The sequence below is a fragment of the Labrus bergylta genome, chromosome 14, assembly GCF_963930695.1.
Source record: "Labrus bergylta chromosome 14, fLabBer1.1, whole genome shotgun sequence".
Lineage (NCBI taxonomy): Eukaryota > Metazoa > Chordata > Actinopteri > Labriformes > Labridae > Labrus > Labrus bergylta.
In genome coordinates, this window is record NC_089208.1 from 13,764,698 (window position 1) to 13,782,195 (window position 17,498).

At 38.3% G+C, this 17,498-nt stretch overlaps 2 protein-coding genes across 4 annotated transcripts in view; one reads left to right on the forward strand and one right to left on the reverse strand.

Moving 5' to 3' along the window:
- The window catches only part of LOC109996824 (ras-related protein Rab-39B), a 31,845-nt gene extending 17,897 nt beyond the window's left edge, over positions 1-13,948 (forward strand). Inside the window, exons 1-4 of one of the 3 annotated variants that reach the window (XM_020651129.3) lie at positions 7,340-7,743; positions 8,993-9,225; positions 9,398-9,668; positions 10,595-13,948. In XM_020651129.3, coding sequence (XP_020506785.1) covers positions 9,011-9,225; positions 9,398-9,668; positions 10,595-10,750 — 642 coding nt within the window. In that variant the 5' untranslated portion in view covers positions 7,340-7,743; positions 8,993-9,010 and the 3' untranslated portion in view covers positions 10,751-13,948. Of the gene's footprint in view, positions 1-7,339; positions 7,766-8,992; positions 9,226-9,397; positions 9,669-10,594 lie in introns of those variants that run through there. The other 2 variants (XM_020651127.3, XM_020651128.3) reach the window with 2 other exon arrangements.
- Positions 2,762-7,150, reverse strand: rab38c (RAB38c, member of RAS oncogene family). Its single transcript, XM_020651130.3, has 4 exons — positions 6,398-7,150; positions 5,458-5,588; positions 5,068-5,205; positions 2,762-3,474 (listed from the first exon to the last, which is right to left on the reverse strand). Exons 1-4 carry the CDS (start codon positions 6,588-6,590, stop codon positions 3,313-3,315), a joined length of 624 nt encoding a protein of 207 aa, XP_020506786.1. The 5' UTR covers positions 6,591-7,150; the 3' UTR covers positions 2,762-3,312.
- Positions 13,949-17,498: the final 3,550 nt, after the last annotated feature.

Consider the following 17,498-nt stretch of genomic DNA (forward strand, 5'->3'; position numbering starts at 1 on the left):
GGCCTAATTAGGGGCGGGGCTTAGTCGACTGACAGGTGGATGCTTCTAGCTGGTTGCCACTAGGCTTAAGGCCAACCTCACCTCTTACTCTTTACCTGGTTTTGGGTTGATATTAGTTTCAGATAGAATTTTAATTGAAGTTATTTACTCTGTGCACCTCGCGGCTTCTCAAGAAGCAGGACATGAGCTAAAAAGAAAAAAATCCAAAGTTATTTAGTGTTTGATTACATAAACAAGTAGAGGCAGGAGTGAGGGGATGTTTTGCATTTTTTTTGAAAGACAAAACAATTCATTCATCATCCACACTTAATGGAATAAAAAAAAATGTTGCCCAGAAAATTCATCCCCTTGTTCAGCCCTGTTGCTGTCCTTGTAAATCATGTCTCTATGTCAAGGTCATGTCAACATGTTTAGGGTTGTCTCAAGCTGTGAGGACATAAAATATGTTTGGATTCCAGGCAAAGATCCTGATTAAAAGTGTTTCTGAAAACATTGAGACCTTCACACATCCAAAAATAACATTTTGTTATTGCATGTAGCCTGGCCCACAGAGAATATGCTTGCAAATGTGTTGCATTACAAGGCCAGGCTATTAAACATAAAAGGAAGTGAAGAAAAAAATAAAGCAGATGCCTTTTTTTTTTTTATAAAACATGGAATTTCAAAGAACACTTGGGGCAGGCTTAACAAAGGCGGCGGTTCAGTTGTCACTGAAGTCAAAAGAGCAGCACATGCCATGTTTTTGACTGACAATAAATTGATTTCAGGGTTGGAAAAATGCCTTGAATGAATAATAGAGCCAACAGTTTTACAGTGATTTAGGTTTGCTATCAATGTCTTTTTTTATGCAAGTGTGAAAATCAAGGCTTAACCAAAAGTATATGCATAATAAATTGGACATGAGTGCTCAAATAAGGAGATGCTAGGTGCATACGAGTATTATCATGAGATCTAGGGTCCAGAGGCGAGATCAGTTTAGAATCACTGAACTTATTGGACTCTTCTCCATTAGCTCCACAACATTGTTTATTTCTGACTGTATATGATTCAACTGTCTTTTTCTTATTGGGTGCAAGAACAAATTTCCACTATACATCAGTTCATGATCCAGTGTAACGTCATACAAGTGGTCCATTTATGAACACACATGCTGTGTTTTAATGTTACATATATGTAGATTTAGCATGTAGCAGAAACATCAGGCTGTAAAAGTCTGCAACTATGTACCATCATCAAGTCATTGTTGAGCATACATTTGGTTGTTTCGAGCTCAGTTTAAAACCAGTGAAACATGCTAATCTAGTATCCAAAATCAGCAAACTGGTAGACAGGTACAGAGCAAAAAGGCAGTAAGTCTAATTTTTGTTTTGTGGATTTCAATCATTCGCTCACTAACTGTGCATTAAACCATACTTGGTGGGATTAATTTTTAAAGAATTATTCAGTATTTCTAGAAAGAAGTTCATGTGTTCCAAATTGAGCTTTAGATGAGAAAATAGATGCCTCTCTCATATCCATCTGATAGATTTAGGGTAAATTAGCTGACTGTAGCTGAGCATAATGTCTAGAGATAGGATTGAAAAGTTAACTACAAAAAACATATTCCACTTCTTATGAAAAAAAAACACTAATATTGTTAAAAAAAAAAAAAAATCACGGCAAGGTTTGTGGTCACATGTTGAAGTGTCCTTGGGCAAGACACTGAACCCCAAATTTCTCCAGCTGCTGCATCAGTGGTGTGTGAATGTGTGTGAATGGAATTAGTTAATACTGATGGACACTTAATGTTGCCGCCTCTGCCATCAGTGTGAAAATGTGGTGTGAATTTCATACGGGATGTAAAAAGCTCTTTAAAGAGAATCTCATCCACACCTGGCACCCTGACACTGAGGAGCTTTCTAACTGCTAAGATTATAAAACACTAAAAGATAAAAGATAATCCAGAGAATAGAAATAGAACAGGAAAATACAAAACAAAGATAAAATAGAAAAAATAATAATTAAAAAGCACTAAAAGATAACCCAGAAAAATAAGATTCTTAAAATAGGTTCTAAACCTACAAGTTGTTAATGCAGATACTTCTAATTGCTGGGATGTGTGCTCTCCCTCTGATTATTGTCAGCACTCGTGCCGCTGTGTGTTGTAGCTGGGATATATTCTTTAAAAGGAGACCAGCAGAGCATTAGTGTAAAAAAAGAAAGTGGGGACCTAAAATTGAACCTAAGGGAACCCCCTAAATCCTTCTATACCGTCATGATGAACAGCCACCAATAATCACATACAATTATTTATAACCAGTTAATACAGGAATAGAGATGCCAGACTGGACTGAAGTCAAGTAGGACCCTGGAAGAGTTCATTTTCAGATTCATGTTTGACCTGAGGTTGTTCACTATTCAGAATAGTCCCTGTGCAAAGATGAGAAACCAAGACTCACATCTTATACAAATGGTTTGAGACTGCACAAAATCACTTAACTTATTAAAAACAGTTAAAATATAGTAACAGCCACATGCCTGCTGAGGTATTGCTGTAAAATAAACAGAGCTTTTCTCAATATACATTCAACAAGCAGCTTGTGGATCTCTGCAAGATGTCCAAAATACAAGAATATCTGAGGTCCAAAATATGCATGAAATTAAGACTCTGCAGACAGCTGCGGCATTTACAGCTTTTTCAAATCTCTAAAATACTAAAATGTCCGTACTTTTGTGGATTTTACTTAAAGCAAAGTACATGATGATGACAATAGGAAAAGAATGAAGGAATGCAACGACGCTTTATGTTTTTGTGTGTTCATAAATACAGAAGACAAAAGTTCCAGTGTCAAGAGTTGTCTGTACAAACAAATGTTTGAGGCACAATATTAAATATGTTCAGAGCAAGCAAGCACAGTAACAAAAATGTATATATATATATTAGATTATACAGTATAAGTCTATACATACATTAAATATGAATTACTATATAGAATATGTGCACTTTTTTGTAAATTCTTAAGGCCAAAATAAATCTTACAAAAGAACCTTTCAACATTTATGAAATCTAAATTTGAACCTACAATAAATGTTTATATATAAAATATAAAGTTGACTTAACATTAAATTCCTCTCTCCCTTCAATTTTTAACAATTTAAGAATTTTAAAAAATCTGAATTGAACTAACAAAATACTTAATACGTCATTTACTTAACACTTTTGACATTAAGGGAACACAACGGCATTATACAAACAGTCCCTGAGTCAAACTGAATTCTTTGGCTGTGGAAGCTCAGCTGTTCACTTCCTTATCCTCTGCGATTGGTCGGGAGTCACCATTTCACACATGATGAGCAGTTGAAATTTTCCTTTCTGCTGTTAGTGAAGCCAGACAGGACGAGAGAGCCGGGGTCTCGCTCTATTATTGGACACTCTTCATTGTTCAGGATGTTCTCCACTAAGCAGCACACTGCCTCCTCTATGTTTTTGTTTTCCTGAGGGAAAGATTCAAAGAAGACAAATGTGAAGAAAGCATGTGCTTCTTAGCAACACTGGTGATGGTAATGGGGGTCAGTTGGTTAAAAAGAGGCGGAAATTACCTCAAAAACCAAAAGGTGGAATACAATTTGTTTTCTGGACAGAAATTCATGTTTCCCTAAAGATTCAAACTACTTGACTTTGAAGATCCCTTTGACTTTCATACAGTGCCACCATGAGGTTAACATCAGGATTGGAGTGAAATAACTTCACAACTTTAGCTTGGTATCATTAGGTTTCTTGAGAATACATTTAAACACGGTTGGAATCCCATAACTTTTAACAAGTGACATCATCAGGTCAAAAATCCATTCATTAACCTTTGTTCATTGCCATATTCCTTAAAAAAGAATGACTATCCAGGCGTATGCTTTTGTAATTTGCACCTGAATTGCATCTGCAACATCATAATATTGGGATCCCAGTGTGTGATTTAACAATGCGCTACGGCATTGTGGAAGCACATTCAGCAACATTCCCCCCCCCCCGCTGCACCCTTGTGTGTAACTCATTAGATGGGGTCTGACTAAGAGGAAAAAAGAGAAGGCTATTTCACACCAGATTGTAGACATTCCTCCGTATGTCTCATGTGTGCACAGTGAATAACACTTTGTAACTTTCACTGGTTACACAGAAAAGCTCTGTGGTAAGTTTCAGAATCTCTTTTTTTTTTACAATGTGCTTTGATTTTTTTTTTTAATGTCATTTGCTTTAATTTTATTCTTTACTGAGTAAGAGACTCTAATTCGGACAAATCAAACATTGACTGTGTTTGATGAATCTAAGTTGTTGCAAATGTCTCAGGCCAATGGGTTTATCTAAATCAACCTCAAACCTCTAACCTCACATTCTGGGCCCATATTTGTATCATAATAACTTGGATATCAAATGATGATCTACTTTAAAGAGGGGGTATTATACTCGTCAATATTTTCAGACATACATACATTGTTTCAATGTTGGATATTCATTATGCACATTGTGCCAGGTTGTTTCTGTATCTTTGAGATTTTGTGACATCTGAGAGTTTTACCACCCCTGCCATCATAGTGCCTATCAGCCTATTGGTGGTGAAGTCTATATATATTGCTGTGGCCCCCCCCCCCCTCCTCTGTTTAAAAATGATCACCTCAAGAAGAGCTTTCGGTCGAGATGTTGTGGTTTTGATGAATTCAAACTTTGTATGGCATTTGAGCAACTGTGCAGGCATATGTTCTTCCTCAGTCTGCTGATTATGCTCTGCCCTGCACTTTCATGGTGTGCATAACTGCCTCTTTTTTCTGACATCAGAGACTCACAGAACTTTTATATGGTCATGTTTCTATTGCAATCGGTTCTTCACAGTGTCAGTGTCAGACAGAGGCTGAACTGAGGGATTTCAAAGAAGCTATAAATCATTTTATAGTTTTTTGAATAGTAAGTCTTGTAGTGTACTAAAGAAGAAATATAAAACCTGAAGTGAGCATTACACGGCTGATTTAAGTGTCTCTCCACTCATTTGACTTGCTGCAGTATTTCCTCTAAAGTGTCTGATGTCTCTGCTCTCGTACCTTTGCAGAGGTCTCAAACCAGCCAACAAAGCCGTTCTCCCTGCAGAAAGAGTCGAGCTTGGGTGTCTGGTAAGCCAACTGGTCTGACTTATTGGCCAAGAGTACAGCTGGAACTGGCCTCCCATGGTTCAGGGTCACCTGTGGAGAAAAAAATATGGGTGTCAAGTCTTGGTATGGTATCAAAGTGTCTCTGTATAAGACTCTGCTGGAAAACAGTGCTTAACTAACAGTAAATTACACATGGTCTTCAACACAGTAAATATAGTTAAGTCAAAGTGAACCAGAACTGTAACATTTCTATCATACCATACGTAACGCTGGGGGAAGCTCAGATTCAGACACATTTTGTAACGATTTCTCTCCATGAAGGGTCAACGTCAGACGTCTCACCTTTGAGTCCAAGTCATCTTTCCACTTCAGCACGGCCTCAAACGTTGAGGCCCTCGTCACGTCGAACACCATCAGTGCCCCCACAGCCTCACGATAATAAACACGAGTCATGTTCCCATACCTCTCCTGTCCTGGGATGCATAGATAGACATCAGATACAGAAGCACCACACACACACACACAGACACACAGACACACACACACACAAATGGTGTCTATAAATAGACATATTTTAAGACTGTAAAATTAAATCAACTAACAGCACGGTTCATTAGTGACATGTATCTAAAGGGAGCGTGAGTTTCTGTGGGCATGTGTGTGTGTTTCGCTGTGGCGGCCCTGCATGTGACTTATATTATGAGCATGGGATCACTTGAGTCACAGCCAGGCACAAGATCCACATTCCTCAAGCAGGCTTCAAATGACAGGGAGGGACTGGAGCATCCAATGAATGTTCACATCACTTACTAGAAAATATCTCTGTTTCTATCATCTTTTGTTGGAAGGCTTTATCACAGATCCATAGAAGTAAAAAAAAAAGTTAGAGTCAGGAGGATTTGTAATTTTATCCTGTCTTTATATAACATTCTGAAATGTGTTTTATTGAAGTATGTTAGGCAAGAAACCAGTTAAAGTAGCCTTATTGTAGTAATCTGTTACTAACAAAGAATTTTAGGACTCCAGAATTGAAATGTTTTCCTTCACTATAATTACCTTTTGTTATCATTTTAACGTGTTTAAATTACTTTCCGTACATTAACTGCATTCAGATTCATTTTAGGAAGCAGCTTTTTCACAGAAACAAAATGGTTTGTTTTTTTCAAACTCAAACAAAATGAACCTGTCATGTCCTTTTTTTTTTTTTTTTTTTCACCCACCTGATGCATAATAAGCCTGTAAAACAAGATGAGCTATGGGCTCGTAAATTTTTTTTACAGACCTGCTATGTCCCACAGCTGAAGACGGACCACAGTGTCATTGTCCCACTGAAGCACCTTCAGGGCAAAGTCCACCCCGATGGTGGCTCTGTAGTGCTGGGAGAAGATCTGATGCACGTACCGCTTGATGATGGAAGTTTTTCCCACTCCCAAGTCTCCGATGACTAAGACTTTGAACAAAAGCTCCTGCTGCATGGCTGCAGTTACCACAGAAATAAAGCGTCCTCACTAGACTAATGATAGCACTTAAGAAAGACTGGAAAGTCTGCAAAGGTGGGACAGCAAAAAAAAATGGCTATAGCAAGGCATTGTCTGTAAAAAGTTACAAGTAGGACATTTTATCCCGTCCAGTGCGCTAAAAAAACAAAACAAGTATGATCCAAAATCATGTGGATTTGCGAAGGAAGCTGCCCAGACTGCTTACGATCACTACAGTCCACCCTTTTAATGAAATATGACAGGCTGTCTGCATCTGTTTACTGTACGACAGTCACGCTGCTCCTCAACGCAACTCTATACAACTGCTGTTAATTGGTGCGTTCAAGCGCTCCTCGTCAAAACCAGCTTCAGAATATGTGGAGCATTTTTCTAGTAGGACCTTTGCTGAAGTAAGGCAATCAATACCACAGTACAAACTTTCACACAAACGTCATCCATTCCAAATGTTATTTTAGTACACAACACAAAGGTATTTAGAGCAACGCATAATATGTCACAAAAGTAGGTACTCATTTTAGAAAATTATTATATTCACGGTATAAAATGCTGTAATATTCATATAGGCTATAACAAAAGCATAAGAATTATTTAAACAACTTTATACCATGTGACAATTACATGGAATACAATTTAGACTGATTATATAATGGGCTATTCTTACCGAACAAATCCTCTGCTACATAATTGTAGAGCGGTGAAAGGTGAGTCTTTACTCTGTAAAACGTTACGTAACTCATTTAACCTCTAAACTTGCACACAATGTAAAATGTGAGCTCTATATCTATGACGCTTGGGATCACTGGTGCGCTTTCTGTTGCCCAGTTACGGTAATGGTGCTGATGAGGGCGAGGAGGAGATGTGTTCGTTAGATGCTATTGTGCTCTGCTGCCATTTCTACCCGTGCATCTCCACCGAAATATCAACTGAGCTGCATGAATAATTCTGTTCTAACTATTTGAACACAACACAGGTTGGCATAATCTTTTAAAAAATAAATAAATAAATAAATAAAAACCAAAGAAAGGACCTAAACTAGGCAGGGTATCTCTGTTAGCAATAGGAGAAACCCTGCTTGTCCGGAGAATCATCTTTGGAGGATAAGCATCGACATGGGCTTTGCTTTCCACAGGTACTGAGCTCTTTACTTGATGGTAAGTCCTTATTGAGTGTTTTTTATTAGCTTGTTGCTGTCTATTGAAGTGCATCATGCTCACATCGACAGTAGCCTATGCTAAGTGCACTGGGCCTCATGTTTTAACATGTAGGCTAATCGTTATTTTGTATTAATTCAGGGTGAGGGTAAGGGGTTAGTGTTGTCTTGTTGTCAGAAGTGGTTTCTCTCTATATTAATTTGCAGTCATGTGCAGCAGTTATCTCTGCTACAAGCTCATTTCTGGTTAGCTTCAAGGCCTCATTGTGTCAGTGGTGAATAACATCCAATGTGCCATCCACATGGGGGCTGACTACACCAATGTTTATTGAGCTGGAGAGGAGTGGTCTCCCCCCTCCCCCCCCCCCCCCCCCCCTCCCTAGCCCCAAAATTAGATCACCCAACTGTAAATCACATGGACCCCTTTTGCTGAGATGATTTGATCCAGTAAGAGTCAGCTCATGATGACCATGAATTATCCATGCGGTCAACACAGTCCGTGGATGAATTGCATATTAGTGGTTATTCTGAATCTATTTAAACACATCCTCTGTTTCTAAAGAGGAGGGGTGTGATCTGCTGTACTGCCCACTGGACATAATGTTTTATTTTAAAAATAAAATGATTATCATGTGGTTTCCTTATGTTTCATTTCAAGAAGTTGTTGCTAGTTCTGCTTTATTTCCCTGTTAATTGTTTAGCACCAATACACCAAGTCAAATGCTTTGTATGTGTAAATGTACTTGGCAATAAACCCCCGATTCTGATTCTGATTTAAGGACTGCCGTAATCACATTTTCCCTCATTGTCTCTTAGCTTCAAATGTGGGATGTTGTTAAAGGTCCAGAGTCACCATGTTTAAAAAAAAATAAATAAAAAAATGTAAAGCTGATTTCTGCAGGGGATTTGTGTTCTCTAATGAGCTCCAAAAAAGTTTGACATTTATATTTTTTAACAGGGTCATAAGAAATTAAAGCTATGAGATAAAAAAAAAAGAAGTCGCCTAATCAAAAAACGATCAAAAAGCACATGAAGTGATATTGGTTAAACTGAAACAATTTATGGATTAGTTGATCAAAGGATCAATAGAATCAATGTTGGTTAGACAATTAAATCTTCATAGTTTGTAACGTGCTGTTCTTTACAATAATTGGAATCAGAGTCAGTTCTTTTCAGTGGAGGTTGGCTGTAACAACCCTGATATAATCATAATTACTTTTTTCTACAGATTTGATTTCAGTGAAACATGGAGACGATATGGCTTTATCAGTTTCGTCTGATCGTCATCGGAGACTCCACGGTCGGTAAGTCGTGTCTGATCCGGAGGTTCACTGAGGGCCGCTTCGCCCAGGTGTCGGACCCGACCGTGGGTGTCGACTTCTTCTCCCGCCTGGTGGAGATTGAGCCGGGCAAAAGGATCAAACTACAGATCTGGGACACTGCAGGACAGGAGAGGTTCAGGTAAAGACAGAACTCTCACTTAATCTCTTTCAACCTTCTTGCCATCCATCCATAAAAAAAAAAAGTGTTAAGACATTTAAGGTCAAAGTAACTTAGAAGGTTGTGATTTATTTGTGTGTTTTTGGAAAATAACAGAAGTCTCTGTTGTTTGTCAATATATCTGTCAATCCAGGTCCATCACCAGAGCCTACTACCGTAACTCTGTGGGCGGGCTCTTACTCTTTGACATCACAAACCGTCGCTCCTTCCAGAACGTCCATAACTGGCTGGAGGAGGCGCAGAGCCATGTCCAGCCGCACAGCATCGTCTTCCTGCTGGTGGGTCACAAGTGTGACCTGGAGGCCCAGCGCCAGGTGACCCAGCAGGAGGCGGAGAAACTGGCGGGGGCCTTCGGGATGCGCTACGTGGAGACATCCGCACGAGAAGCCATTAACGTGGAGAAGGTGTGGATGAGCTTCTCTATCTTCACCACCACCTTTATACTGAAAATACTAATCAAGAGAAATGAAGGTTTGATCTTCAACTAAAGCAACATTTGAGTAACTTTTTAAACAAACCTGATGTTTAGAATACAAAGTTACATAGATGAGTTCACAGATTCTTTTGTTGACTGGCATCCAATGTTGTAGTTCGTACCGAGAAAACAAAAATACCATCACTTACTGCTTACTACAATCATTATGTAACGATTGAATAGATGATCAGCTACAGTCATGAGGGCTTAGTTGGTTTAGATTGAAACTCAAATACTTTTATTAGAATGCACTTTTACATACACATGTACCCTAAGGACTGTGCTAATGTTAAAAGCATTTGAATTGGGTTTATCACTCCTGACATACAAGCCAAGAATTCTTACAATTATTTAAAAATTCTATAGATATATTTCTTTTTTTAGATCATGGACTCATTATTTTGTTATTTTGGAAAAAAGCTTGCTATCTCAAGACAACACATTTGTTGACATAATTAACAAGTGTTTAATGTTTTAACACTTACCAACCAATGTCTCAAGCACAATTATGCTCAGCCTTCCCAGCTAATGAAATTATACAAGTAGTTTTTCGATGGTGTACTACAATATCAAACTTAAGATGTCGATAGATTGCTCATCATCATCATCACGAGCTGCTCAATGAAAAAAAGAACTAATTCCTCAAATCCTAGCAGGCATGACACTATGATGTGTCTGTTTCCTTTCTTATGAAACCCTGAAAGATTCGTCAACACATGTCACTACAGTGCTCCCGTACTCATAAATGTGCCATTCCTGTATTTCTGCTGCTTACAGTAACTTCCATTTCTATGCCTGTGAGTGATTCCGATTTCTGATCCTTTTACTTTCTGTCATCTGTTTCCTCTTTCTAAGGCATTTGTGGATCTGACGAGGGACATCTTCGACCTGGTTCGTAATGGGGACATCAAGATTCAGGATGGATGGGAGGGCGTGAAGAGTGGATTTGTTCCCAACACCATCCACTCCTCAGAGGAGGTCACCAAGGGCAGCCGGCAGTGCTTCTGCTGATTGACCTGTATGCAGCATGAAGGGGGACAGGCGGTAATACTCGGACTCCATCAGTAAGAGATCCCTCTCACCTCGACTGCTATCAGGCTAGTTTTTTCTGGGGGGGCTCATAAAGTTTCCCTGCTCAGTTACATACTTTACTTCTATATATAATACATTGTTTTCTCTTCTGGTGCCTGTTTCTGGCTTTGTCCAAACCTAAGACACTTTGTTGATGTTCCTAAAAGGCGTAGAAGCACAAGAAATCCCCCCCCCCCCCCCCCCTCCCCCTTACTGTTGCGTGTGCATGTGTATGTGACTTTAATAACCCTGCAGCTGTTACCAACACTTCAGCTTTAACACACTTCTTGGCCTTTTCCTGATGTGTACAGTTATTCTCCAGTGGCCAGTTATGTTGTGGCTGCACATGTCTTTTGAGACTGATGCATTCAGTGTTGTGTGTTAATACTCCGATGTTCATTTCAATCTGAATCAGTGACGCCAAGTCTGAGCCATGTTTCTTTTGTCATGCGTCACACTCTGAATACCGTGCGGTGAAGAGACAGGAAGAGATTTTCACCGACTGTGCTGCACAACGAATCCAAGTGGCTTTCTGCATAACACGAGTGAAGGATGATGGAAGTGAACACAAACAGAAGAGGTGTGAGGCGTTTGTTTGTCTGGCTGTGACCTGCTAACGACTGCTGGAGAAGGAGTTTGCACTGTGAAAATGTTGATTTGGTACATTTGTTTTCTGAAAAGAAAAGTCGACTGTAGCTGCTTACTTATAGCCATTCTAAATCCATTATAGCAAGGATGCTGATATTAATAAGGTAACTACCAAGTTTGTGTTTAGTTTCTGTTCGCGTTACACCAATATATGCCTTTTGTATGGAAGCCCAAAGTGTCCAATATATATATGCTGTTATCTCAAAATCACAAGTTAATAGATTTTTAATTGAAAGTTGTCCCAAGGTATTTGATTTATCTTTGGACATTTTAATCGAACAGGGAAACGTTTTGATCTATGGATCTTCCTCAGGCCGAGGGAGACGTTGCCCTGTTTATATTAAATTGCCCGTTGCTAGCTGAAGAGTGTGCGGACCTTTCTATATTTTCTGCAGTTAGCACTTTTCTTGTCCTGCACCTGTACGCATTTTGCCTGGATGTGTGCACAAACATGATCATTTATCACACAAAACAACCTTTTTTTTTTCTCGATTTCACAACATACAGTAACTATGGAGAATTAAAAAATGAATGTCTGGTTCATTTCATCTCACCTTAAATTCATTTCAAGGCAACTGTCTCGCTCACTCAAATAAAGTCACCTAACTGAACCTATCCTAACGGTGATGACAGATGAGGAGGATTCAGTACTGAAAAATAATTGAAGAATTATATAATACATTTATCAATCATAGGTTCGTCTTGGTTTGACATTTACAGCTTTAATCTCTTTCTGGGTCTTGAGATAACTGCTTAAAAAATGGTCAGTGAAGTCTTTTCCTGCCTATGTGAATAACATAGTTTAACTTGATTACGTTTTTATTCAGTTAAAGACGTTTTTATTTCAAAATGCCCCTTTTCACACATCTTTAGTTTTACTATTTAACCATGATCATCATCCCTCAAACCTTTCAGCCAATCACATGCCTCTTGTCTGTGACGCTTGCTGAACAAATGCTCTCCTACATAACGTCTGTCATCGACAATACAAGAAAAATAAACAAGGCATTGTTTAAAATAAATATATAAAATAAAATTCACTTGGAGAAATTCTGAATCAATTGCTTGACTGATAAATGCTGAAAGTTATGAAAAATACTTTTCTAACTCATTCTTCATTTATTTAATAATGAACACTTTGGCCATCATATCATCTTTCAAACATAACACATCATCCATTCTCACACTTCTGCTTACAACGCATGTATTTATGAATTTCGCACTTTGACAAAACATTTCGCAATATTAAAAGTAAACAGTTAAGGATAATTCCAACAGTCCAACAAGTTACTTTAACTCTCGAAACACAGGAATGGTTTTGACATTTCCAGTGGAAGTGTCTCTTTTGAGTGCCTACAACACTCATTTCACTTCCTGTCTTGAGATAAACTGCATGTCAATGATGTGAATAGTAAGGTCTCAACTGTTAAGTGAAGGGAAAACATGGTCATCACTTCACAAAATATGTTAATTATTTATTTAAGCCCAAGTTTAACAAAGACGTCTGTTCCATGTCGTTTCTAAGCCCGTCATAGCACAAATGTCATCCATAATAACAAAGGCCTGGAGACATTGTTAAAGGTCTGTCTTGGAGGTTCCTGTAGCTCTTTGTTCAGACATTATGTATGGAACGGGTAGTAGTTATTGGCCTCAGCTAGAGAAGGATGCAGCGCTGTGTGCGACCTCTAGATGGCAGCCTTAATGTGCAGTAAGAAAAAAGGATCGTCCTGTTTTTTTATTTTAGAAGTGTTGGGATAAAGTACATGTATTTAAGTTTCCTACTTAGTGACATTTGAGGTCCTTTTTTTTCACTTAACATTTTCATGATGTGTATATACAACTGTTTGAATTTTTATTTTTTTCCCGATGAGCTGAAGGACAAAGTCATCTTTTATTGGTTTAAAATGTTCTTTTCTTAAGCTTGCCCTCTTTCCCCCCAGCCACACTCTCACAAACATATCACACACAAATGGATTAGCTGGATAATGAATCGTCATAAAACTGAAAACAGGGCTGATTTCTTGAGCACAGGAAACATTACCAGATCTGTGTGTCCCACTGGACATCGACAGACACAATATTCTCACAGAATTTGATGTTTTGCTATAGCTTGGGCGATCAAAAGGTTTAGGTAAGTATGGAAAATTAGTGACAAGTGGATATCATTTAGGCCAGTGCTCCTTTCATTTCTCTAGGGATAAGAAAAGAGGCATGATACTGATTAGAAACAACGATTCAATAAACCAGCTGTCAGCTTGTGAAAGCTAAGGGGCATCACAGATGTTCTGATTACATTTTTTTCGTCCTTATACCGATCATCCTGACCCTGAAATTGCAAATCATTTAATTCCCAGTACCAATCCAACACATGTGAAATAAAACTAAAATGAAAAGCCTTGCACACTGTACACATTATCTTTCTACTTCTGGTGTAAAATACTGCAAAAATGATGATATGAAGGCAGAATTCAATAAAAGTCGTCAACCCAGGGAGTTGGTTTTTGTGAATTTATTAAAAAAGGTCCATTATCATACAGTTCATGTGAACCGCAGCAGTGCTGAAGCTGAGCTGATTGCACTTGTCAGAGTCTCTGCTTTTATACATTCCCCAAACTAAGAAACGGACGACTCTGCAGATCAAAAGGACACCTATGCACGATGGCCCGGTGTGTCACACACATACACATGAATACAACTTGCACAAAGAGTCATAAGACTGGGAGGACAGGGATAGCTTCAGGATCATGCTGCCCTGTGAATGTAGCCTGAACTACAGAAGATGTGCAACCAAAGCAGTTTTATCAAGATGTAATAATAACAAAAAGTATGTATAGCGTTTTCAGTCAAAGTGCTGTACATAGCTCATTAAAACGACAATTTAGAAATATTTCATAAACTAAAAACACACTTAGACAGAGAGCATACAGACCACTTATGACTCATACCAAACAGTAAACAAGTTGCTCTTTAGTTATAGACGTCCCTTTGGGCTAGACAGATCACTATCTCCTGATGGCTGCAGGTGGACAGTGATCAGGCCTGCCATCATGGCTCTGTACTGATTACACACTGCCATGTCTTCACCCACTAGAATCCCCATGACTGTGTACATATCTCCTCTCCCTCCTCGTGTACTGTACTCTATGCCTCTGTGCTGGAGTCTGTTGTTTAAAGCACCTTAGAGGTATGGAGGACTTCACAACAAGCTTATCCTTATAAAATATAACTTTACCACCAAGTGTTTGTTTCTTATAGTTTATAGATTAACATAGTAAAAGGAAAGAGTTTATACAGTATAGAGATTATATGAATTTAACACGGATTACTACAAATACAGAATATAATTAAAGGAATGAAGTAGTCATTCATTTTACCAAAAGAATCCTCTGTTTAGTCATTCATGCTATTTAATACAAACTCATGACTAATAATTAAAATCAGGTGAAGATAATAAAAAAGTTACTCAAGGAAGCCTAGTAAAACTACATCTGAAAAAAAAAAAAAAAAGACCATTCGACTTGATCAGTGGTTCTCAACTGGTCTAGCCTCAGGTCCTACCACCAATTTTCAACCAATCAGATTTGTTCAATGAAAAATTGTGTTGTTTGGACCTCAGACAGTAAAAAAACGTGACAATGATGGCCCTGCAACCCACATTTGGGTCCCGACCCACCAGGGGAGAAACACTGGTCTAGATAAGCTTCTAATTTTCTTTTTTAAAGAATAACAAAAATGAACCAACTTCACCAACAGATGACATTAAGATAAATTACCTGAAATCAGCTCTTCACTGTTTTAAAACATCGGTTGCTGTTGGCAGAGTAATAAATCTCGGTTGCTATGTGAGCGACTGTTTTGGAGCAGCGTAGAAGACTCGAAGAGTTGAATTTTTTTATCATTTATAAGACTTATAAATAATATCTCCTCTAGTTTATAGAGCGCTGCTCACAAGTACCTGAAATTATCCAGTTAACCCCAGATACTGATCACTAATCGACTTTGTACGTCTTCATTCTTCTTCATGAATAACGACTTCATCATTTCAAATACAATCCTTCACCGTTAAATAACCATTGATTTACATGTGAGAACTTAATGGTTGCTGTGTCTGTAGCTGCAGGATTTATGTCAAAAGTCATAGAGTGAGTAAAACAGCCATAGGGTAAAGTCATGTTGTAACTAAGAGAAGATCGTTAACTTAGTTAAATGAGCTCATGATGATCTGAAGGCAGAATTCAATAAAAGTCGTCAACCCAGGGAGCTGGTTTTTGTGAATTTATTAAAAAAGGTCGATTATCATACAGTTCATGTGAACCGCAGCAGTGCTGAAGCTGAGCTAATTGCACTTGTCAGAGTCTCTGCTTTTATACATTCCCCAAACTAAGAAACGGACGACTCTGCAGATCAAAAGGACACCTATGCACGATGGCCCGGTGTGTCACACACATACACATGAATACAACTTGCACAAAGAGTCATAAGACTGGGAGGACAGGGATAGCTTCAGGATCATGCTGCCCTGTGAATGTAGCCTGAACTACAGAAGATGTGCAACCAAAGCAGTTTTATCAAGATGTAATAATAACAAAAAGTATGTATAGCGTTTTCAGTCAAAGTGCTGTACATAGCTCATTAAAACGACAATTTAGAAATATTTCATAAACTAAAAACACACTTAGACAGAGAGCATACAGACCACTTATGACTCATACCAAACAGTAAACAAGTTGCTCTTTAGTTATAGACGTCCCTTTGGGCTAGACAGATCACTATCTCCTGATGGCTGCAGGTGGACAGTGATCAGGCCTGCCATCATGGCTCTGTACTGATTACACACTGCCATGTCTTCACCCACTAGAATCCCCATGACTGTGTACATATCTCCTCTCCCTCCTCGTGTACTGTACTCTATGCCTCTGTGCTGGAGTCTGTTGTTTTTACCTGAGTCTGAGGTATGGAGGACTTCACAACAAGCTTATCCTTATAAAATATAACTTTACCACCAAGTGTTTGTTTCTTATAGCTTTGATAACATTTTTATAGATTAACATAGTAAAAGGAAAGAGTTTATACAGTATAGAGACTATATGAATTTAACACGGATTACTACAAATACAGAATATAATTAAAGGAATGAAGTAGTCATTCATTTTACCAAAAGAATCCTCTGTTTAGTCATTCATGCTATTTAATACAAACTCATGACTAATAATTAAAATCAGGTGAAGATAATAAAAAAGTTACTCAAGGAAGCCTAGTAAAACTACATCTGAAAAAAAAAAAAAAAAGACCATTCGACTTGATCAGTGGTTCTCAACTGGTCTAGCCTCAGGTCCTACCACCAATTTTCAACCAATCAGATTTGTTCAATGAAAAATTGTGTTGTTTGGACCTCAGACAGTAAAAAAACGTGACAATGATGGCCCTGCAACCCACATTTGGGTCCCGACCCACCAGGGGAGAAACACTGGTCTAGATAAGCTTCTAATTTTCTTTTTTAAAGAATAACAAAAATGAACCAACTTCACCAACAGATGACTTTAAGATAAATTACCTGAAATCAGCTCTTCACTGTTTTAAAACATCTGTTGCTGTTGGCAGAGTAATAAATCTCGGTTGCTATGTGAGCGACTGTTTTGGAGCAGCGTAGAAGACTCGAAGAGTTGAATTTTTTTGTCATTTATAAGACTTATAAATAATATCTCCTCTAGTTTATAGAGCGCTGCTCACAAGTACCTGAAATTATCCAGTTAACCGCAGATACTGATCACTAATCGACTTTGTACGTCTTCATGATACAATCCTTCACCGTTAAATAACCATTGATTTACATGTGAGAACTTAATGGTTGCTGTGTCTGTAGCTGCAGGATTTATGTCAAAAGTCATAGAGTGAGTAAAACAGCCATAGGGTAAAGTCATGTTGTAACTAAGAGAAGATAGTTAACTTAGTTAAATGAGCTCAGACAGCCTCTGGCTCGGAGCACATACTGAGAACATTTCTCTGCTTTGAAAACAGACAAAGTAACATAGGCTACCCA